The 25,204-nt window shown below is 43.6% G+C and overlaps 2 protein-coding genes across 3 annotated transcripts in view; one reads left to right on the top strand and one right to left on the bottom strand.

Annotated features, from left to right (window-relative positions):
• Positions 1-496: 496 nt before the first annotated feature.
• GNAT2 (G protein subunit alpha transducin 2) lies at positions 497-23,481 on the top strand. Of its 2 annotated transcripts, none has more exons than XM_073666815.1 (8): positions 497-893; positions 3,287-3,329; positions 3,446-3,587; positions 4,720-4,877; positions 12,717-12,845; positions 19,912-20,041; positions 21,347-21,500; positions 21,633-23,481. In XM_073666815.1, exons 1-8 carry the CDS (start codon positions 776-778, stop codon positions 21,821-21,823), a joined length of 1,065 nt encoding a protein of 354 aa, XP_073522916.1. In that variant the 5' UTR covers positions 497-775; the 3' UTR covers positions 21,824-23,481. The 2 variants fall into 2 exon arrangements, with proteins under 2 accessions (XP_073522916.1, XP_073522914.1); XM_073666813.1 differs by lacking the exon at positions 497-893 and adding an exon at positions 2,533-2,630.
• GNAI3 (G protein subunit alpha i3) overlaps positions 22,478-25,204 on the bottom strand; it is a 43,510-nt gene continuing 40,783 nt past the window's right edge. Inside the window, exon 9 of the mRNA XM_073666812.1 lies at positions 22,478-23,495. The gene's annotated coding sequence lies outside the window, so the exon portion shown is untranslated. The remainder of the gene's footprint in view (positions 23,496-25,204) is intronic.

Genomic DNA, 25,204 nt, shown 5'->3' with positions numbered 1-25,204 from the left:
CCAGCTCTTACTAATAACTTCAGGATTGTCTATAAATAGTATGTGATTATGCAATGAACTAAATCTCTGACTTTCTACTCATGACCCTACACTACTTAAGTTGTGATGCTTGAAAGAGATAAGCAATAGTAGTGTCGAAAATGTAGAACACTTGTATCCAATTGCAACTTAATTTGAAGAGTAAATTTTCGAAACAGTATTTTGTAATTATTTTGGTGCTACTGAAAAGTTATTCATATTACCATACAGTATTCTGCTCCTGACTTCAAGCCTCAAAGCTTTAATATCCCCCTCCCTTTATCCTTAAGCTCAGAGACCCTAATGGGATTTCTTATGTCAGGTGATAACTGCAGATCTTTCAGTCCAAGAAGCTCATCTAACAGGAATCACAGAAAGAGAAAGGAAGGAAGAAGACGTGCATCGAGAGAGACATGTTAAAATATCAGAAGACAATTTTCATATACAAGATATCAAAGGAAACAACTAAATAGAATGGAAAGAGATAGGTGAGGCCCTTTGGACAGAGAGAAGGATTAGATCATCGCAGTACAACATCTCTGGAAAACTGGAATTTAAGAACAAGAAATTTAAAGCTGACATTCCCATCAAAGGAGCACACCGCATAATCTGTAAAAGCAAAAGGGAACACAAGGCTACTAAACGCAGTATAGGATTGCGAGACATCGTGGAGGGCAAAGAGGCTCCAGACAGAACATTATTTACTCCCATACAACATATTCTGGAGGATAACGGAACAGACAGTGAAGATTCCGAAATGGGAAGTGGAGCTAGTGCAGAAGACAAAGAGCTGGCGAAGAGATCTAAGGAGCTTGAGAAAAAGCTTCAAGAAGATGCAGCAATGGATGCCAAGACAGTAAAACTACTACTGCTCGGTGAGAACCACTGCATTTCATGGTGATTGGTAGATGGTGCACCACAATGTGGTGGATAATAAACTTAATGGTGGTCATCATTTTAGAATAGTTGCCATTTTTTAGAAAAACGTAAAATACAAGTTGGAATGATTACTCCTACTGACAATACTCAGAACGCTCACTTATAGCGTGAGACACATGATGTAATGTGCCATTAATGTCATTAGCAAAACATATTACACTTTTGGTTGCAGTCCATATATAAATTGCAGTATCGGCAACCAATTTTTTGAAAAGTTGCACTTCATTCAAGATATTTTCCACAACTTGAATTGGAAGCCTTTATATCAGATGCAGATAGTTTTAGCCTGCCTTCCTATAATGTTCAGCTCAGTTTTCTCAAATACAACTCATTCCTCCAACAAATCTTGCTGCGGCAAGACTTTACACATATCTAGCCATGAATGGGCCAAGTTTGTTTCAGAGTGCTGCAATACAATCCACATCAAAGGTCTCCTTATGAAACATTGAACAGTCAATGTGATCAAGTTATCTCTAATATTGACATAATTACTCAACTTACCTCTAGTGAGGCCTGTACAATGACTATCTTATGAAACTAAAACAAGAATAGCATCTGACAGTCATTAGATTGAAGATAACAATCCAATTACATGATGAGTAATTCCAGTAAGTTGTCAAATTACTGCAAAGCACATTACAAGAGAAATACTGATATTCTGCATCCTTGACTCATCAAGTATTGTAGTTTAGGCAAAAACCCAACCTTAATTTTACTCCATCACTACTTAATTAGTATTGTCTGCAATGTAAAGGTCATTGACATTATGTCTCATTTGGTACCAGTATAACAGATTATTACTAGTCTATAATATATATGCACACATTCATATGACTATTAATAATCCACTTTTGATTAGTCTCGATCCTCTATCTGAATCACTTACGTTACAAGGTTATATAGCATGTGACATCTTACGATTGCAGATATTTTCTTAATATGTATGTCAGTCCTTTCAGAAGGTAACTAGATATCTAATTGGTAGATTATATGTATATTATTGCCACTTGGCGCATTTTGAAACATTACTAGTGCAGCGTTCTTTCCTACATTTCCCACTATTGCCTAAATTAGGAAGGTACATGCAGTTTATGATGGACTTTATCCACAATTAGGGTCCTCTAACAACTTAGTTTGAGCTCAGCAAGGCAAACATCTACATATTATAGCAGGGGTCCCCTACCTGTGGCTTGCGGGCCTATGATGTATGGCTCACAGCTTTCTGTCAGTTCGTTGTATTAGCATCAGGTCTAACAAACCGCTATGAAGAGCAGGTCTCCAGATGGTGACTTTTGAGAGTATCCCTGCACAGAAGAGCAAATCTGAATACACATATAATGGCTTAACGGTTGGAGATAAATTAAGTCTGGTAAACGGTAGAGAAGATGATATGGCGAGTTAAAGTGTTGTTTGAAGCTGGATGCAATAGTGTGTGGTGGGAGGGCTGGAATACCAAATGGGAGTAAAGTAGGGAACCCCTGATGTAAGTACACTGCCTCATTGTGATTTCTATGGGGAAGTTCTGGTTGCTATAGCAGTAATGGGTGCTCTGACTATCACTATTGTGGAGGTTGGGGAGTAGAGGTATCTGGATATCACTACTCTGGGAGAGGGGAATCTGGGCTCTGGAAATGGTTTGCGACCCCCTATCAGAGCTGAATGTGGCTCTCAAGGTAAGAAAGGTTGGGGACCACTGTATATTAGCATACTTTAAAGTATAAGAACAAGGAAGACACCAAATTTATTGCAACAATAGCATGGAGCTTGCATGTTTTCAATGTGTTCATGTGGGTTTCCTTCTGTGAAAACATCTAAATAGGGAAAATAGGAAATTGTCTGCAGTGTGCATGAATGAGAATGTTTTCCCCAGTTAGGACAATCTTTGTACATCTCTGTGAAATATGTAGGCATTATATGGGAAACAGTAAGAGGAAAAAATATAAAAATATGTATGTGATATACTCACATACAATAAATCTTTTTCTGTCATCTGATTCATGCTGCCCAAACCATAGTCTGACTGCACAATGTCGATATCAATTCAGAGAAAATATAGTTAGACCAGAAAAACAAACAGGAGATGATGCATGACTGGTGTCTCCATGAGATTGTAAGATCTCTCCTTCGTATGTACATAAGGTGGTACCTGTCAATCACCTACAGCGGCGCTGGAAAGAGCCAGCCAGGGGCGAAGCCAGACTAATCTCGTCTCTGGCTATTTCTCAGTCTTATCATTTGAATCAGATTAATACAGATGTAAGTGCCTCATCAAAAAGGAGCCTCCTATTCCTTATCATATATGAGAGAAATAATGCTGGTTTCTCTGCAGGTGCTGGAGAATCTGGAAAGAGCACTATTGTGAAGCAGATGAAGTGAGTATGAATATAATCTACTGCATAAAATTTTCACCACACACTACATTTCCCGTAAGTTATGTCTGTGCCTGATCTTACATCTCTAGTAAATTTTACCAATCAATTTTATTAAGGATTATCCACCAAGATGGATATTCAGAACAAGAATGCTTGGAGTTCAAAGCGATTATCTACGGCAACATACTACAGTCAATCCTTTCTATAATCCGTGCTATGAGCACTCTTGGAATTGACTATGGTGACTCAAGCAGAGCGGTAAGTAAGAGTTAAAGGGAACCTGTCACCCTAGAAAACAATGCTGCCTGTTCACCTTAAAGAAAGTGTTGCTACCTTCAGAAAATTAACTTAATTCCACTGAGAGTTGCCAGCTTTAAGTGATAGGCTCTTTAATGGACAGCCAGCTCTGCAGAGTATCTGAGCAGACCCAGCTGTTAATCAAAGTGTCGGGGTGTGCTTACAGCTGCCGCCATAGGGGCTGTGGGTGGCGACTGTAGCCGCTCTGTGTACGCCCCTATAACTGAAAGCTGGCAGCTCACAGGAGGAAATAAGTTATTTTACCCCCAGTAGCTGCACTTTCAGCAAGGCAGCATTATACCACTATTTACCTGCAGGCAAATCCCTATATCTGCAGGTAAATAGCGGTTTCCGAGGTGACAAGTTCCCTTTATGTAATATAATATTAACTTCAATTTTATGCATGCCATCCTTAGGGAAGATTTATACCACAAGTGATCTGATCCATGTAGAATAAAAGTAGGGAGCATAAAGTCACTGAAGACATTTGAAATCTACCATCTGCATTTTTCGCCGTCGGTTGCAAGCATTGATGTATAGCTGTGATATGGTAAAATAAAACATCATCATAGTCACCTTTCATGTCCTCACCTATCCCATGCCACAGGGGCCTTAGAGGCTAAAAGGTATGAGGAGTGCTTTGGTGCAGATATTACATTTCCACTACTGCTTGAAACGTTTTAACCATGACAGAGGGGTTTAGAAAACTATTTTTACATGTTACATATTGGTTAAATTCATGAAAAAAAGCAGAAGAGCATTTTGCTGTAGGTTTTGGCCTGTAATATGCACCACTATGTGGGTACAATTGTTCTATAATCAGTGCAGCATCTAGAATATGGTCAGACAATGAATCGGATGCAGCAAGCTGTTTTATAAGATGACTTTTAGGTTTTAAATAGGGTTTCAGTAAGTGATACCCCTTTATTGCTAATATGCAACAATGCACTGAAGTGTTCGTGGATAGGTCATCATCCTAAATACTTGGACACACTCTGCTGGCTGAAAGCTTTAATTACATGTATGTCTGTCACTGGCTCGGATGGCTAACCCATTGATTTAAAAGTGAACTCCAATTCATTTTTGTACACAGGATGATGGTCGTCTCCTTTGCCACCTTGCAGACTCCATTGAAGAGGGCACAATGCCTCCAGAGCTTGTGGGTGTGATCAAAAGGCTCTGGAAAGATGATGGGGTGCAAGCCAGTTTTGAAAGGGCAGCAGAATACCAACTCAATGACTCTGCAGCATAGTGAGTGTCACAACATACCACAAATGAGTTGTAAAATTTTTTCTTGACACTGTGGAAAGATTGGGCGTTATTTCCTCCCATTAATACTGAAAGTTATAGTCATAAGTTTACTGTCTGGTTCTTTTTAAACCTGTAAAGAGTAACATTATTAAGCTGCACTTCCTAAACTTTGTCTTTGATGAATGAATCTAAAAGTACATTGCTTCACAGATTACAGCAAATGGAAATCTGGCACATTATCACATACGTCAGTCACTGCTTCCTTCTTTCATCTATACACAGCACCTGACCACAGCTCAGAAGTGAATCGTTCCGCTCCTGTGTCTCTTCAAACAACACATCTGATCGTGCACAGGACACTTTAACTAACTACTGACTCATGCACACAACTGTATTTTCGGTCCGAGTGACATCTGTAGAGAAAGCGGACCGCACTCGGACCAATGTTATTCAGTGGGGCAGTGTACATGACCGATTTTTTTCACTGCCCGAATTGGCGTTAGAAAAAAAAGCGCAGCGTGCTCAAGTTTCTTCTGTACGTGAGATGAGAGTCACCCATTCAAGTCTTATGGGTACCAGAAAAATAAAATTGGATGCCATATAGAGTAAAGTATAACATCCGATTTTTACAGATACATTGCAATTCTATAACATAGGAAACTGTAAATGGTTAATAACTGCTGTCAAAAAAACAAACAAATCGAATTGCACACGGATGACAAGTGAGAGAAAAAGTCATCCCACTTTTTTGGATGAAACGGATTTGTTTATAACGCTCGTGCGAAACTACTCTCGGGGATCATTCAGACGTCCATTTTTTTCGTACGAGTGCAATCTAGGTTTTTCACGGATAGCACCTGTACAGATAACAGTTTATGATGCTGTTCACGTTTGATTATTTCCTTGGACCAAGTGGCCCGTGCAAAATTGCAGAGACATGTTCAATATTGATCCGAGTGTCGTTTCAAAATCAACAATGCAAGTCTATGGGTCAGTGAAAAAAAAAAAAAAAAAAAAAAATCGGACAGCAATCTGATGCCATCCATGTGCCGTCTGTTTTTCACTGACTGATACAGTGCGGAAAATAAGTATTTGACACTACTGATTTTGCAAGTTTTCCCACCTACAAATAATAGAGAGGTCTGTAATTTTTAGCATAGGTACACTTCAACTGCGAGACAGAATCTTAAAAAAAAAACATCCAGAAAATCACATTGTATGATTTTTACATATTTCATGCAATAAAATGCAATTCAATTAAGTATTTGATCACTTACCAACCAGCAAGAATTCTGGCTCTCACAGACCTCTTAAATAAAAACTAAGAAGCTTTCCTACTCTGCACTCATACCTGCATTAATTGCACCTGTTTGAACTCATTGCCTGTATAAAAGACACCTGTCCACACAATCAATCAGTCACACACCAACCTCTCCACCATGGCCAAGCCCAAAGAGATGTCTACGGACTCCAGGGACAAAATTGTAGACCTGCACAAGGTTGGGATGGGCTACAGGACAATAGACAAGCAGCTTGGTGAGAAGGCAACAACTGTTGGCACAATTATTAGAAAATGGAAGAAACACAAGATGACTGTGAATCTTCCGCTGTCTGGGGCTCCATGCAAAATCTCGCCTCGTGGGGTAAGGAGGATTCTGAAAAAGATCAGGAATCAGCCCAAAAGTGCATGGTGGGGACCTGGGACCACAGTCTCAAACATTACCTTTAGTAACACACTACGCTGTCATGGATTAGAATCCTGCAGGGCACGAAAGGTCCCCCCTGCTCACGCCAGCACATGTTCAGGCCCGTTTGAAGTTTGCCAATGACCATCTGGATGATCCAGAGGAGGCATGGGAGAAGGTCACATGAGACCAAAATAGAACTTTTTGTTATCAACTCCACTTGCCGTGTTTGGAGGAAGAAGGATGAATACAACCCCAAGAACACCATCCCCATCCATGAAGCATGGTGAGGGAAACATCATACTTTGAGGGTGCTTTTCTGCATAGGAGACAGGATGACTGCACCGTATTGAAGGGAGGATGGATGGGGTTATGTATCGCGAGAGTTTGGCCAACAACCTCCTTCCCTCAGTAAGAGCATTGAAGATGGGTCATGGCTGGGTCTTCCAGCATGACAATGACCCGAAACACACAGCCAGGGCAACTAAGGAGTGGCTCCATAAGAAGCATTTCAAGGTCCTGGAGTGGCTTAGCCAGTGTCCAGACCTGAACCCAATAGAAAATCTTTGGAGGGAGTGGAAACTAAATGTTGCCCAGCGACAGCCCTGAAACCTGAAAGATCTGGAGAAGATCTGTATGGAGGAGGAGGCCAAAATCTCTGCTGCAGTTTGTGCAAACTTGGTAAAGAACTACAGGAAATGTCTGACCTCTGTAATTGCAAACAAAGGTTTCTGTACCAAATATTAAGTTGTTTTTCTATTGCATCAAATAGCATTTTATTGCATGAAATAAGTAAGTAATTATGTAAAAATCATACCATGTGATTTTCTGGATTTTTTGTTGATTCTGCCTCTCACAGTTGAAGTGTACCCACGATAAAAATTCCATTTCTTCGTAGGTGGGAAAACTTGCAAAATTGACAGTGTATCAAATACTCATTTTCCCCACTGTAGATAGAAAGCGGAGAATGGATAAACTTTTTTCTCATCAGTGAAAAAAAATTATCAAACTGTGACCAAACTCTGAGGACACTCTAAAGAAACTTACTGATGAAACTCAGTCCGTTATTCTATTACGTGGAAAAAAAGCGGATGTCTAGAAAGAGGCCTTCGTAGTGAAATTACAGGAATTTATCCTCCGTTTATTTTCACTCCATAGCCAATGTTCACAGAACTTTAATATCCCAGAAAAGCTGCTGATCCATGCACCAGGAGCCTCTGTCAAGCAACATTTCAAGGAAACAAACCCCCTTCTTTGTGTGTGAAATTGTGTTAACATTGGATATCAAAGGAAAATAAACCCCAGTAATTTGACTACTAAGAATGAGTACTTAATGTGTGTCACATTATGTTAGTTAAATAACCGGCATTTAAGGGGAATTTGTCAGCAGGCTTTCGCTGTTTAATCTGAGAGCAGCATGATATAGGGCAAGTGAGCCCGATTCCAGGGATGTGTCACTTACTAGTTTCAATACAATCAGTGTTTTATCAGCAGGAAATCACTACAGGACTACACCCCATGGCAAATCAGGCTAATCTGTGTAACCCCGCCCCCACCACTGATTAGCAGCTTGTTGACAATGTACATTATACACCGAAAGCTGCCAGCCAGGGGTGTGGGCGTTGCTAAATCTACAAGAGAAAACAAGGATTTAGGCAAAATTTTACCAAGCAGTCCAGTAAGTGATACATCTCTGGAATCAGCCTCTCAGCCACTATATCATGCTGCTCTCAGCTAACATTGTAAAAATCTGCTGACAGATTTCCTTTAAATAGCATTAAAATGCTGCTTCGCTGCCTTACTAGAAGTATCGCTATGGGAGAAAATGAACTTGCATCTCCCAGTAGCCATCAGCTTTCACTCATGGCAGAAAGCTGCAACAGTCACTGCTCACTATACTGGTAATTGCAGCTGGAAGCACTCCTTGGCAGTTTGGATTGACAGCTCGCTTTGCACAGATGCGTAGCAGAGTCAACGAAAGTGACAGGGAGTGCTTACAGCCACCGCTCACGGTAAAGTGTCTTTTAAACCATCATTCCAGCACTGGGGTGGAATTACTAATCCATGTTGCCTGCCTCTAGTAATATACTTACCAGCTGCAGTCTTCAGCTGCGCCCTGTTCCGATCCGCCATCTTGTGAAGGCAACTTATTATTGACCGGAAGTTAGAGGTAACGGTCAAAAGGTCTCACTGCCAGTCTATGTGAGCCTCGTTCTGGTTCTCATAGATGTACATTGTTAGTGACTTCCGGCTCACTCAGCAAACACTGGAGCGATCTGGCAGGTCACAAACTGCTGGAGACCGACCGAAGCGGCATCGATAACAGATGAAGATGGCGGCTGGGGAGTATATTACTAGGGGCAGGGAGCATTGATTAGTGACATCACTGCAGCAGTAAGATGAAAACAAATTGCTGGAGTGGTGCTTTAAAAGATTGTCAACATTAGTCTTCAGGAGTACACAGCTCTCCACGTCCTTGTTGCTGGAGGAAGGCACTTGTCTATGAGTGACAGTTCTAGCTCTGTAGCATCATCCTTCTGAAGAACCTATTGTGCTAATCTACAGATAATTCTCAAAAAATTAGAATATCATCAAAAAGTTAATTTATTTCAGTTCTTCGATACAAAAAGTGAAACTCATATTATATAGAGTCATTACAAACAGAGTGATCTATTTCAAGTGTTTATTTCTGTTAATGTTGATGATTATGGCTTATAGCCAATAAAAACACAAACGTCATTATCTCAGTAAATTAGAATAATTAACAAAAAACACCTGCAAAGGCTTCCTAAGCGTTTAAAAAGGTTCCTTGGTCTGTTTCAGTAGGCTCCACAATCATGGCGAAGACTGCTGATTTGACAGGTGTCCAGAAGGCAGTCATTGACACACTCCGCAAGGAGGATAAGCCACAAAAGGTCATTGCTAAAGAAGCTGGCTGTTCACAGAGTGCTGTATCCAAGCATATTAATGGAAAGTTGAGTGGAAGGAAAAAGTGTGGTAAAAAAAAGTTGCACAAGCAACCGGGATAACCGCAGCCTTGAAAGGATTGTTAAGAAAAGGCCATTCAAAAATTTGGGGGAGATTCACAAGGAGTGGACTGCTGCTGGAGTCATTGCTTCATACAGACGTATGACCAATAGACAACGCCAGAAGCATCTTACCTGGGCCAAGGAGAAAAAGACCTGGATTGTTGATCAGCGGTCCAAGGTGTGGTTTTCAGATGAAAGTAAATTTTGCATTTCATTTGGAAATCAAGGTCCCAGAGTCTGGAGGAAGAGTGGAGAGGCCACAATCCAAGCTGCTTGAGGTCTAGTGTGAAGTTTCCACAATCAGTGATGGTTTGGGGAGCCATGTCATCTGCTGGTGTAGGTCCACTGTGTTTTATCAAGACCAAAGTCAGCGCAGCCGTCTACCAGGAAATTTTAGAGCACTTCATGCTTCCCTCTGCCGACAAGCTTTTTGGAGATGGAAATGTCATTCTCCAGCAGGACTTGGCACCTGCCCACACTGCCAAAAGTACCAATACCTGGTTTACAAACAACAGTATCACTGTGCTTGATTGGCCAGCAAACTCGCCTGACCTTAACCCCATAGAGAATCTATGGGGTATTGTCAAGAGGAAGAGGAGAGACACCAGACCCAACAATGCAGACAAGCTGAAGGCTGCTATCAAACCAACCTGGGCTTCCATAACACCTCAGCAGTGCCACAGGCTGATCGCCTCCATGCCACGCAACATTGATGCAGTAATTGATGCAAAAGGAGCCCCGACCAAGTATTGAGGGCATTTACTGAACATACATTTCAGTAGGCCAACATTTCAGATTTTAAAAACATTTTTCAAGCTGTTATAAAGTATTCTAATTTACTGAGATAATGACTTTTGTGTTTTCATTGGCTGTAAGCCATAATCATCAACATTAACAGAAATAAACACTCTGTTTGATGCTATATAATATATGAGTTTCACTTATTGTATTGAAGAACTGAAATACATTAATTTTTTGATGATATTCTAATTGTGTGAGAAGCACCTGTATCCCATTCAGGTGTGTCAGTGTCTTGTGGCGGTTATCACTTTATTTGCATAAAAAGAGAACAGTGCCTGTTAGGACTGCTACATCTAATAGGTGACACTAGAGTTTTTGTCTTCTTTCTCTCTGAAGTGGCTATTTGCATAATTCAATTTCTCAGAGGAGCATTGCATGTCCTACAAGTATTTCTATGTAAACTTGGTTCTCTCCACATGGAGATACTTCACCCCATAGACCCAATTATTGGCCTCTAAGGGCATGTACACACATCTTTTAGACATCAATGTACCTTTTGAAGCAGAAGATGCCTCCGTAATATGCTGGTGTTGTCCTTGAAACATCTGTTCGGACGTCTCTCTAGACGGCTTTGCCACTGTTTTTTTATTTTTAAACTCCATAGATAACGATCTGGGAGCCGCACATGCGCCGTGACGAGCAACTCTGGCCGCACAAAGTGAAACTGGAAACTACATACAGCTTCACTGTGTACACACGGGGAGCTGCTCGTCACAGCGCATGCGCGGCTCCCAGAACGACAAGCGCGGCTGGCCATTATACACACTGCGCAAGCGCGCTGGCCATGACAGACTGCGCAAGCGTGGCTGGTCATTATACACACTGCGCAAGTGCGGCTGGTCATGACATACTGTGCAAGTGCGGCTGGTCATGACATACTGCCCAAGCGCTGCTGGCCATGACATACTGCGCAAGCGCGGCTGGCCATGACATACTGCGCAAGCGCGGCTGGCCATGACATACTGCGCAAGCGCGGCTGGCCATGACATACTGCGCAAGCGCGGCTGGTCATGACATACTGCGCAAGCGCGGCTGGTCATTATACACACTGCGCAAGTGCGGCTGGTCATGACATACTGTGCAAGTGTGGCTGGTCATGACATACTGCCCAAGCGCTGCTGGCCATGACATACTGCCCAAGCGCGGCTGGCCATGACATACTGCGCAAGCGCGGCTGGTCATGACATACTGCGCAAGCGCGGCTGGTCATGACATACTGCGCAAGCGCGGCTGGTCATGACATACTGCGCAAGCTCGGCTGGTCATGACATACTGCGCAAGCTCGGCTGGTCATGACATACTGCGCAAGCTCGGCTGGTCATGACATACTGCGCAAGCTCGGCTGGTCATGACATACTGCGCAAGCTCGGCTGGTCATGACATACTGCGCAAGCTCGGCTGGTCATGACATACTGCCCAAGCGCGGCTGGCCATGACATACTGCCCAAGCGCGGCTGGCCATGACATACTGCGCAAGCGCGGCTGGCCATGACATACTGCGCAAGCGCGGCTGGCCATGACATACTGCGCAAGCGCGGCTGGTCATGACATACTGCGCAAGCGCGGCTGGTCATGACATACTGCGCAAGCGCGGCTGGTCATGACATACTGCGCAAGTGCGGCTGGTCATGACATACTGCGCAAGTGCGGCTGGTCATAACATACTGCGCAAGTGCGGCTGGTCATAACATACTGCACAAGTGCGGCTGGTCATGATATGCTGCGCAAGCGTGGCTGGCCAATATACACACTGCGCAAGCGTGGCTGGCCAATATACACACTGCGCAAGCGCGCCTCGCCTTGACATACTGCGCAAGTGAGGCTAGTCAGCACAAACCCATGAACGGAATTCATTTGGCGTGGTCGGCTACAAGCCGGGGTAAATGCAATGAATCACACCCCTATGACTAAACAATTAAGTAAGATATAACCATATAAAGTTTTTTTTTTTTTTTTTTTACCACATGATTAGACTGGCGATTTTAATGAAAAAAGCATGTTAGTGATGCACATTGCATCACTAACAACGCAATGGGGGCAGTTTAGATAGTACAAACAAAAATGGCAAATTCCCTTTAAACAGCAATAACAAATCTGCCCCGGACCGCTTTAAATGCTATTGACTATGCAATGAAGGGCTAGCTTCATTTTTCTTACAGTTATACTACCTTTTCCCTAACCCCACATATATACAATGACTTTACAAAACTATGTAGTGACATGCACCTAAAAGGTCTTGCAGGGGCAGCGGTATATTCATTTTGTGCCATTATTTACTTCTGTGTATTGTTCCACTATCTTATTGGCTTTTTCTTATCAATTAGTTATCTTAACCAACTGGACAGGATCACAGCAGATGGTTACCTCCCAAATGAGCAAGATGTTCTCCGTTCCCGTGTCAAAACAACAGGAATCATAGAGTCACAGTTCTCATTTAAAGATCTACACTTCAGGTTTGTCCACTTGGCATTCTAAATATTAAGCGCAATGGTAGACTTTGATTAGGCATCAATAACCAAACTTGCTAATATGACAATTCAATATATTCATTTGTGGCACTAGTGAGGTATAGGCTTAGCCAATGCAAATTCATAACCCACATTTCCTCCGATAGCAAATGATCCAAGATAATCAGTAGTATATGTTTTCTGAGACTAGACTGAACATAATGCTACACTCCAGTAATAAACTCCAAGCAAAAATACATTACTTCAGAAGTTTCAGCTAGTAAAATATATGGAAATATTTTTATAAAATATCAGTCATTAGCACATGCAACCGAGTTTGCCATCCGTCTGGAAATTCCTGGACAGTCCGTAAAAAAAAATAAAATAAGAGGCATCCGTGATTTTATTTTAAGGTGAAGAAACACCAAGGTTACTTACCGGTAGCCGGTTTTTCCTGAACCCATGACAGCACACCTTGAGAGAGGGATCCGCCCCACCAAGGACAGGAAACCGTCTGAAATAAAAGGGCGGTACCTCTCCCTCGCTTCAGTTGGATTACAGCAGAGCATTGAGAGGACCTCCAGAAAAGGTTAGACACACAACCAACACCTACAATAATATAATATAAATATATATTATAAATAAATATATATATATATATATATATATATATATATATATATATATATATATATATATATATATATATATATATATATATATATATATATATATATATATATATATATATATATATAATCACCCAAAATGTAAAGTGCTTCACCAGGGCGTGAGAAAGACAGGGGGGGGGGGGAAACTACGGGTGCTTTCATGGGTTCAGGAAAAACCGGTAAGTAACCTTGGTGTTTTCCCCTCACCCATGACAGCACACTTTGAGAGAATTTTGGAGAATATGAGCACCCTAGGGAGGGACCACTGCCGGAAGTACCCTTCTCCCAAAGGTAAGGTCAGAGGAGGATAGATCCAACCGATAGTGCTTGTAGAAGGTGGATGGTGCAGATCAAGTAGCAGCTTTGCATATCTGGTCAATCGAGACGTCTGCTCTCTCTGCCCAGGAGGTTGCTACAGCTCTGGTGGAATGAGCTTTAATACCGTCCGGTGCCGGAACACCTGTAGATGTATAAGCTAGACAAATGGCCTCCCTAAGCCACCTAGAAATAGTTCCCTTTGATACCCAGTGACCTTTCCTACTCCCCTGAAAGGCCAGAAACAAGGACTTGTCCTTCCTCCACTGACTAGTCATGTATGTCTATGTACTGTAGTAATGCCCTTCTAACATCTAGATTGTGGAACCTAACCTCACCGGGGTTTTTAGGGTTACTGCAGAAAGAGGGAAGCACAATCTCCTGATTACAGTGGAATCTGGATACTACTTTCGGAAGGTATGCCGGATCTGTACGCAGGACGACCCGGTCCTCATGAATTTGGGTGTATGGGGGATCAACAGAAAGGGCCTGCAGGTCACTCACCCTACGGGCCGACGTTAGGGCCACTAAGAGAATGGTTTTGAGGGTGAGGAACTTTGGAAAGATAACCTGTAGAGGTTCAAATGGGTCGCCAGAGAGTGCGTTTAAAACCAAATTCAGGTCCCAGGGAGGAACTCTGAGAGCCCGAACTGGCTTAGCTCTGGAACAGGATTTAATGAATCTAGAGACCCATCTGTTCCCCGCCAGGTTACAATTATAGAGCCCCCCTAGGGCGGACACCTGAACTTTAAGGGTTCCCGTAGCTAACCCCAGGTCACGTCCCTTTTGTAAACATTCTAGGACATCTTTAATTGGAGGTTTATCCGACAATCTATAAAATCCAGGAATTATTTTTCCCAGATTCTGGAATAAATCTTAGTGGTTATGGGCTTCCTACTACCCAATAGGGTGGAAACTAGGCCTGGTGAAAACCCCCTATTGCTCAGTAACAACCTCTCAAATTCCAAGCCGCCAGATGGAAACCTTTGGCTTGTGCATGGAATATCGGCCCCTGGATGAGAGGGTCCGGCCTGTCGGGCAGGACCCAGGGATCCAAGATCGACATTAGGCGAAGCAGGGAGAACCAGGGTGAACCAGGGTCTTTTTGGCCAAAAGGGGGCTTTCAGAATTATCCTCGCCCCCTCCTCCCGAATTTTCCTCACAACTGCCGGGATCATTACTATCGGTGGAAACGTGTAGGCCTTCCCGAAATTCCAGGGTATCTGGAGAGCATCCACAGCATAGGGATTCTCTGTTGAATTTAGTGAACAGAATCTCTCCACCTTCCTGTTCGCCCTGGTGGCGAACAAATCTATGTCCGGTGACCCCCATAGCTGGATAATCTGTTGGAAGACTATCGGGTTTAGAGCCCACTCTTCTTGTCTTAAAGTGTGGCGACTGAGGAAATCTGCCCTTGAATTTTCTACCCCCCGGATGTAAAGAGCACTGAGGGATGGGAGATGCTGTTCTGCTAGATGCAGGATTCTGTTTGCCACTACCATAAGGGAGCGAGATCTTGTTCCTCCCTGGTGATTTATATAAGCTACTGTCGTCCGATTTTCGGACCTGATCTGGACATGGCGACCCTGTATGTGGGGAAGGAAGCCTATCAGGGATTTCTCCACTGCCAAAAGCTCTTTTAGGTTCGATGATGCCTCTATTTCGTGACGTAGCCAGAGTCCCTGAACTGAGAGATCTGTTAGATGACCCCCCCCAGCCGGAGCCACTTGCATCTGTTGTAATTGTATGGTCGACTGGTCTGGACCACTGTAAGCCTGAGGTCGGATTCTCCCTGTTTGTCCACCAGGAGAGGGAGTTTACAGTCTCCAAAGAAAGAGACAGTCTTTTTTCTAAATGTCCATTGAAGGATTTTTGTGCTGACAGGACCTCCCACTGAAGAAGCCTCATATGACTCTGGGCCCATTTGACTGCCGGGAGACAGGAAGTCATGGAGCCTAGTAGGGACATTGCTCCTCTCAAGGACATCACGGGAGACTTTATGGCCCTTGAGACCAGGCTGATTATTTTGCAAACCTTGTCTTCCGGGAGGAAGCAGGATTGGAGTTGGGAATCTAGGGTCAAGCCCAGAAAGATCTGAGTCCTTGAGGGGGATAGTTTTGATTTTTGAATATTTATCAACCACCCTAGCTGATGTAAAGCTGTCCTGACCTCTAAAAGTTGAGAGGAACAGTGGTCCTCTGATTTCCCTATTATCAGGAAGTCGTCCAGGTAGGGAACAATCACCACGTTTTTGATTCGGAGAAAAGCGGTCACCTCCGCTATAACCTTTGTAAACACTCTCGGTGCTATCGAGAGTCCAAAAGGTAGGGCAGTAAATTGGAAATGTCTCAATTCCCCTTGGATGAACAGGGCTACCCTTAGGTACTTCTGGTAGTCTGGATGGATTGGGACGTGATAGTAGGCATATTTTAGCTCGATAACTGCCATGAAACAATTGTGGTGTAGGAGTTTTACTGCAGAGTTCACTGATTCCATCTTGAAAGTCTGGTTCTCTATCAGCTGATTTAGACTTTTGAGGTTGATAATGGTCCTTAAGGACCCATTTGTTTTTTTTATCATGAACAGGGGGGAATAGAAACCCTGTCCCCATGGTGAATCTGGAACTTCGTGAAGGACCTGCTTGTTGACTAAATCTAACACTTCCGATTCTAGGGCCATCTGCTCCTCCCTGGACTTCCTCCTGGAGGTGATCATGAAGGTTCGGTGAGGGACCTGACTGAAGCGTATCTTTAGGCCGTTCTTTATGATACTCAACACCCAGGGATTTGAAGTGATGGCTTCCCAAGCTGGGATAAAATGGGAAAGCCTTCCCCCGACCTCTAGCCTCGGAGCATTGGGGAGATTTTTTGGTACTGGAGGATGGTCCTCCAAACATGTAACCAGAGTCCTTTTTAGATCTGGGCTCCCATCTTTTCCATTCTCCCAGAGGGCGACCCCAGTTAAATCTCTTCCTCCGAAAATAGGACCTTTTTGTGTCCCCCGTGAACCCTGGGAAACCTCTCTTCCTGTCGCCAGCCTTCTCCAAAAGCTCGTCCAGCTTTTGGCCAAACAAGAGTTTACCATCACAAGGAAGGGAACATAGTTTATGTTTAGATTGTAGGTCTCCTGGGCAACCCTTGAGCCACAGGGCTCGTCTGGCAGCATTAGACAAGTTTGCAGATCTGGCAGCGAGTTTAACCGAATCCGCTGAGGAGTCGGCCAGAAAAGCGGATGCTGCTTGTAGCAAAAGGCAGATTGGAGAGGATTTTATCTCTGGATATCTTTTTATCCTTGAGCTGGTCTCCTAATTGGTGAAGCCACACCATGAGTGACCTGGAGACACAAGTGCCTGCTACCGCTGGCTTCAGGCCCCCTGCCGCTGCTTCCCAGGTGTGACGCAGGAAGGAATCTGCCTTCTTATCCAGAGCATCCTTTAGACTGCCCGAATCTTCCAGGGGTAGGGACGATCTTTTGGATGATCGGGCGACAGACCCGTCAACTTTAGGAATTTTATCCCAGGACCCAGAGACACTATCCTCGAAGGGGTACCTCCTTTTAGAGGATGAGGGCAACACTCCTGATTTCTCTGGCTTCCTCCATTCCCGGTCTATAAGGGTCTGAATTTTAGGATTCACTGGAAAGGAGCGTCTCTTTTTTTCCTCCAGGCCTGCGAACATAATGTCTTCCAGGGACCTGGCTGCCTTTTCCTCCCTCAACCCCATGGTAGATCTGACCGCTCTGACCAACTTGTCAGTATCCTCAATAGGGAAACAGGGCCTACCATTGTCTGATGAAGAGGAGGATGCTGAATCACTGAGGCAAAGATCCTCTGACTGGGAGGATAAATCCTAGTCGGAGCAGATATCCTTATGGGTTCTCTTTTTCCCCTTTAGTAAGCCTTTCAGGGAATCCTGAACCTCTGAACGGATTACAGACCTCAAATTAGAAGCAAAATCCGGGGTGCTCTCCGCTATGGTTTGGTTAATACAGCTAGCACAAAGCTGTTTCTGACAATCTATGAAAAGGGGGGCCTGGCATAAGGCGCAAACCCTGTGCTTCTGTTTGGCGCTACTCTTCTTAGGTTCCTAAGGAATGAAGCACATAACTTTCCATTACTATTAAGTGACATTCACGAAGATCACTCACCCCTGAAGTCACAAAAGGGTACCGGATTTGGAAGCTGTGGCGGGACATAAGATGAATCCCTTCTGGATGGCCCTGAAGTGTCCGACACCTTACTTCTCCTGCTGCCGCTGCGGTTGCTGGAGCGGCCGTCCGTGTGAGAGGTGTCCGACTGCTTCTTCCGCTGGCGTTGATGAGATGGAGGGGAGCTGCTGCTCCTGGCTGTCCTGGTCTGCCATAGCTGCTACACCACAAGAGTATAGGCGTTTGACCAGGACAACCCCCCCACCTTAAATAGGGCACATCCGGAACCTCCTCCGGTTCTTGTGTCCTCCCCCCTCCTGGCACCCACCGGCCGATGTTTGAAAAAAGCCGGCCGGCAAGCGCTTACAGGGCGCCGCCATGTTGGATCCGGGTGCCGCCCTCCGACATCATCGGGCACACCTCTCCCAGCGTGCACCGCGCCGTGACGTCAGGCGCGTCACACCTGGAAGACGCCGCTCCCGGCGTGCTGCCAGCCAGAAGCCTGCAGCAGGGAGAGGACAGCGCAGCGATCTGCGGGGAGCCGGAGCCCTCCTCACTGCCTGCGCACGCTCGGACACGGCTCCAGGGAACCGCGGATGGCGCTTCTGGAACCCGGAGCACAGGCTGGTGCCCATTCTTCCACACCGGAACAGGCCCAGGTAAGTATGGACACCTTTCTTCAGACAGGTTCCCATCAATGACAGGAAACCAACTGAAGAGAGGGAGAGGTACCGCCCTTTTATTTCAGACGGTTTCTTGTCCTTGGTGGGGCGGATCCATCTCTCAAGGTGTGCTGTCATGGGTGAGGGGAAAACTTATGGTGATAATTTTACAGTTCAGTGTGAGCAACTAATGTCTTCATGTCAGAATTATGGACTGTAGACATATTACTTATAATCATAATGATTTATTAAAGGGGTTGTCCACTACTTTTTACGACTGCCCAAATGTATTAACCCTGTGATAAGACTTTTTGTAATTACCTTTGGTAGTCTTTATTGCCTGCGAGTGGCGCTATCCTTGGCCGCTCACAGGCATCACGTGACCCCCGGGGTTCAAGCGGCTCTGACATCTGCTGATGTCACACGTCAAGTTCCATCCGCAGCCGAGCGTGACATCAGTGCTGCGTTCCACGGTGGATGCTGGGCTGGGGGCGGGGTTACCCCGCACATCACACCCGGCATCCACTGCGCTCTCTCCCTCTCCCTATTCATTGGGAAAGAGTGCGGTGGATGCTGGGCTGTGGGCAGGGTTACCCCGTGCGTCACACCCAGCATCCACCGCACTCTCTCCCTCTCCCTATTCATTGGGAAAGCGTGCGGTGGATGCTGGGTGTGAAGTGCGGGGTAATCCCGCCCACAGCCCAGCATCCACAGTGGGGACCGAGTCACTGATGTCATGCCTCACTTGACGTGACATCAGCGGGGAGGGTGTCACGTGATGCCTGTGAGCGGCCAAGGATAGCTCGGCTCACAGGCAATAAAGACTACCAAAAAGGTAATTAAAAAAAAAGTCTTAGAATCACAGGGTTAATACACTGGGGCAATCTTAAAAAGTAGTGGACAACTTCTTTAAGGCTTTCCAATGTGTCCATAAAAACATCTGGGCAGTCTGTGAATTTTTGATAAGCAGTCCAGAAAATAATAAAAATTCAAGTTTGCAACTCCCTGTGACCCACTGGTGGAGGTCCGACTATTTTAGTCTGTGCCAAACAGCAGAACAAATTGTTAATTCTGCAGATAAAGTGTGGTGCCATTGTGTTGCCTGTTAACACCACTTGTTTCTAAACATCTGCATAGACAGCCCTTATAGTTGATTGAGGTCCATATATCTTCCTTGACATACTGATAGTAAACCCAAGTGATGCATTAGCGATGTGTTCTCCTTTTAGGAGATCAGACTTTTCTGTGTTAACACTCCGATATTGTTAACTTTTATAGAATGTTTGACGTTGGTGGACAGAGATCAGAACGCAAGAAATGGATACACTGTTTTGAAGGGGTCACCTGCATTATATTCTGTGGAGCATTAAGTGCATACGACATGGTCCTGGTGGAGGATGAGGAAGTGGTAGGTGACGCTTCTGTTCTAACAGTTTTATTGTGCTATGTGGGGGGAGAATGTCTGTACAGTCTGTTCATAAACCAGATGAAGTATACCAATGGCTGCATGCCATCTCCACCTAAACTATGTAAAGCACAAAGAAAATTGTTTTTCCAATCCAGTGTGTTTTAATATTACTATATCTTGGGGGGGTGTTGACGGTGGAATGAATGTTACTGTGACGGAATAAAACAACAAGTACTAAAGGGGGTTCTCTGACAATTAATCCAATATAACCACCGTCACATATATTCAACTGCAACCAGTACTAAGTACGCATTAGGATGGGTTGCAGCCTGAATAAACCCTGTGAGACATGTGTCAACTGTCATGCTTAGTAGCAGCATGATGAAACAACTTAACTGCTATCCGGCATGCCTACAACAGGTGGCTGCATGAAATAGGCGATGGCGGTCGTGTATAAATTCTTGGAAAACCCCTTTAACGACCAAGAACTAAAAACAATATTAGGTTATTGTTACATATTACAAAAAAGGCTCCGACAGCCTAGCACTTACTCTCTTGGAGGATGTAAAAAACATAAACTGTCAAAATGGAAAAGGTAATGAAAAGGGAAACTGTAAACTAATAAAACAACCTGACCATGCTATAATGATTATCGCATCTTTAAGGCTATAGATCTTAAAAGGTGTTTTTTCAAGACTATACAAATTTTTTTTCAAAATGCAGACAATTTGATTAAAGGGAGTCTGTCGGTACAAAATGACTGTTTAAACCAAGCACAAATGCTTATTGCAACCTTCTTCTGGCCAAACAGTTCAGTTAACCTTCCCACCAATTTGATTTCCATTTACCTCTGCCCTTTTCTGGTTCTTGCAAAAGCCAGAGCTGTCAATCAAGAAAGAGGGGGAGGGAGATGGATGCAAAACAAGTAGGTGGAAAGGTGTACTCTAGTGTTTAGCCATACAAAGAGTGCAGCAAGCGCCTATGCTTGCTTTGAACAGTCGTTTTGTGCTAATATACTTACTTTAAAAAATAACAAAGGAGTCTATACTCACCAGTTATATTCACCCATATCTTTACTTGGCTGCAGAGAGAATGTGCTCATCTTCACAAATGCCCTGTCTACATAATCAATACTTGTATACCTTCAAGGCCAATGATTGGCTACAGCAGTCACCTGTCATTTTATTATAATGTCTGGTTTTAGCCAACTCTTTCATGATATTGAAAAACATCTACGCAAAAAGTGCCAAGTGGTAAATGACTAAAAGGCAAAGTAAAAAAATATTCCTTTTTGTCTTTTTACAGAACCGGATGCATGAGTCGCTTCATCTGTTTAACAGCATTTGTAACCACAAGTTCTTTGCGGCCACGTCGATAGTGCTTTTCCTAAACAAGAAGGATCTTTTTGAAGTTAAAATTAAAAAAGTTCATTTAAGCATCTGTTTCCCAGACTACGATGGTGAGTGACATCTACTCAAAACCTTTCAATTTTCTTAACCAAGAAGTGTCCAGTTGTATTAAATCAATGTCTTAAGTCCTGACATTTCCCCTTGGGTGTTTAAACATGTATGTGTTTTCTGTGCTGTGACAGGTCCAAATACATTTGAGGATGCGGGCAATTATATCAAGTTACAGTTTCTTGATTTAAACATGCGGAAAGATGTCAAGGAGATCTACGGTCACATGACCTGTGCCACAGACACGCAAAACGTTAAATTTGTGTTCGATGCTGTGACTGATATCGTCATCAAGGAGACACTGAAGGACTGCGGACTCTTCTGAATTTCACAGTAGTTCTTGCTGAGAAACTATCCTCCTATTCTTTTCTGAAACAGGATTGTAACCAGTAACAAGAGCCCAAAAAGTTGCATTTTGTGTAAGCATTGACAATCCTTCCATACTAATAATTATATAGTACAGCAGTTCTATTATGTAGGTGGTGTTATGTTTACCAGCTCTGCGGAAAACACTAACAGGTAGCAGATCTGGAACTGGCATTGCCAGACATAGGCAGCTATGGCCAAATAAGACAACCCACCCGACTGCATGCATTCAAGCGCTTATCACACACTGGTCTCTCTGGGTTGGGCTTGCAGATATTCCACCAGACATGACAAATAGCTCCAAAATAAAAAGGGATAAAGGGTTCTAGCAGCTTTTCCCCAAACACTACCTGGACCTATAGAATAAATCCTACTGAACTTTGGAGTACTTCCAGTTGTCGCCATGTCAGCCTTCCTCGTTAATACACAGACTAAAAGGGTCTTTAGATTAGAAAATGATCTGATTATTTCCTATAATTAGATGTATAATGTCGTATCGCGAAGCGAAAGCTGAAGTTAAGGCAAGATAAGCCATCAACTTGCCACGTTTTGTGAGGAACACGCTGTAGATTAGCAGATCAATAAAAAAAAAACAAAAAAAAACACGGCACAATTTTGCATGTCTCACCATTTTAATACTGTATACAAAGAAAAATAAGAGTGCGAAGTGCAGAGAAGTGAAGTGTCTGCGTGTAATGCAAAATAGAAACTTCAGTAAAAAGGTTGACAGCATTAAGGTGTGTAACTGATTTGCTGCAGGCAGACATGAAAACATTAGCGGCAGCTAAACTTTAAAACTAGAAACTTGGTGTTTGGCACCAGACATATAAAGGCATGCATCCGAGCAGGCGGTGGGCCGGAAACCACAGGTCCCAAGAAGATGTGGAGCAGGAGGGCAGGTAGGTGGCTGTAGCCTGTGACAGCAGCAATGGCACCATTACATATGTGAAAATAAGACAAGCCATGGAAAGGACACTTGAATTTGGGTGAAGGTGCTCATTGGTTAAAGGAGTAGCTTAAATAATGGAATTGAACATATAGTAGATGCCAAGCAAAAGACACTACTCGGTGCTGGGAATGGTTTAAGTATAAAATTCATTAGGCATAATGGTGTAACCATCCATGGTGAGAGCAAGAATAAGTCTCATCATCCTCTATCCACAACAAATAATCTCCCACTGCAAAATAATAATAATAATAAAAAAAAAAAAAAACACCTGAAAAAAAATCTCATGGACAGATAAATGCAACACTGGGATTGGCAAATGTCATAACTTCAAATAAAGACCTTAGAATGCATTAAAAATCATAGAATCCTATCAGAGAAGTGGTGTTTCTTCACAGATTGACTAATCAGCAGCCAAAAAGGAAGATTCCTAGTACGGACAGGGTAGATCTGTAACAGTCCAGTCATTCACAAGGATGAAATACTTGAGACATTGACATAGTGGTAACAGAGAGAGCAGCTCACAGTTCTGGCCAAGGACAGTCACGTCAGGGTGGAGGCTGCATATGCAAAGGGGTCAAGTAGGACCTCTGGGGAGGAACAGGGTTAGCTTGTGCATAGAGTGATACCTCACTCCTCATGTAGCAGGGCCCCAGAATTAGCCGTCAGGCTTCCACAGTGTGATCTGAAAAGTAAATGGAAGACAAAAAGGTGAAAAAAATATATGTATAAAAGAAGACTGCATCGCACAGACACCTAGATGACGTCTTGAGAGGATTTAGCGTCTTTACTAATAAGCTCTATTACCATAAGCCAGCGTATTAAAGGATGACTTCTGGTGAACATGCGTACAAACAACCTTCTAGGCTTTTAGCCAATATGTGAGGGATTACTTTATAGCTATCCCAGCTAATTAGGTAAGTATACTCATCGAGGCATTTGACAAGCACCTCTCGTACTAAAGAATCTGTTTGGATCCGTCAGCTTAAATGTTCTGCCCTACATGAGGAAGCCTAGTACAGCTACAGGGACGGACTACATGGCACAATCACAGCAAAGCCATCAGACACACAGCTTACACTCACTGACACTGCAAACAAATCTATGAAGCTTTCAGGAGCTGCACAAAACAGATAAGGGGTATTGGAAACTGTCATTATCAAACAATAGTTATTCAATTACAAAGGCTTACAATTAATTTCTACAGGAGAAAAACATGTTACAACAAGGGTAGGTGCAGACAAGCGTATTTTCGGTCAGAGTGCGATTCGACAAAATATCGGATTGCACTCAGACCAATGTTAGTCTATGGGACCGTGCACATGTTCAAGGAAAAAAATCGCAGCATGCCCAAGTTTGATTCGATATTCAGATTGCACTCGGCCATGCAAGTTAACGAGTGATTTGAAAACATTGGACTGCACTTGGATGACATGCGAGTGCAGTCCGATTTCCTAACAATGACAAAATGGACATTTTTTTCTCCATTTTCTCCACATCCGAGTGAATCGGAGCACACTATGATCACACTCTGATCAGCATGTCATTTTCATAATCAGCTCAATTCGCTTGGATGAATCTATGGCCGTCTGCACCTGCCCTAATTGAAACCAACATGTGTGCTGCCATGTATGTATGTATGTATGTACACACACATACATACATGCAATGTATCCAAATTAGTAATGTCATCCAAAAATGGAGTCAAGCACCGTTATAACATTGTATAAGAGTGATGTACACTTCCTATCCAGTAAAACAAACTGAGGACACAGCAAACACTTGTGAGCCTATTACTGAGGTGGACAGAAGCTCATCTTTTTCTGATGGACAGATATGTAAAGGTTGGTATATTTGTTTTTTTTAGCCATCATCCATCTTTTTTCTAATTACTCCTCTTCTCTTAAAGCACATATATCAAACTCTAGCCCACAGGGTGAGCATATTTTGCCTGCCCAGAACTGCACTTTCAACTGCATCGGCATCCTGGATGCCGATACAGTTGAAAGCAATGAATGAGGAGGGAGAGTCAGCTGACACTCCCTCCGCCATCATTATCCCTCTGCGTCTGACATCTCAGCGTAGTGCGCAATGACGTCATTACAACGTCCCCGATGTGCTGAGCAGTGAAGAGCTTTCAAGTGCTCGCTGCTGAGACAGACACAGTGGGGAAACAAGGAGGGGAGTACTTTTTATGTGGGGCCCATTACACTGTATGGAGGACTATGTGGGACCCATTACACTGTATGGAGGACTATCTGGGGCCATTATAATGTGTGGAGGACTATGTGGGGATTACAGTTGGGGAATCCTACTTTGATGGGGTCACCATACTTTGCCAGGGAGGCTGAGGGGTGGCTGGGGGGATACAGTTGGGTCATCATACCGTGCGTA

The sequence above is a fragment of the Phyllobates terribilis genome, unplaced genomic scaffold (assembly GCF_046119375.1).
Source record: "Phyllobates terribilis strain yellow unplaced genomic scaffold, ASM4611937v1 Scaffold_2__4_contigs__length_985480577, whole genome shotgun sequence".
Taxonomy (NCBI): Eukaryota; Metazoa; Chordata; class Amphibia; order Anura; family Dendrobatidae; genus Phyllobates; species Phyllobates terribilis.
This window is presented reverse-complemented; position numbering and strand designations above follow the sequence as displayed.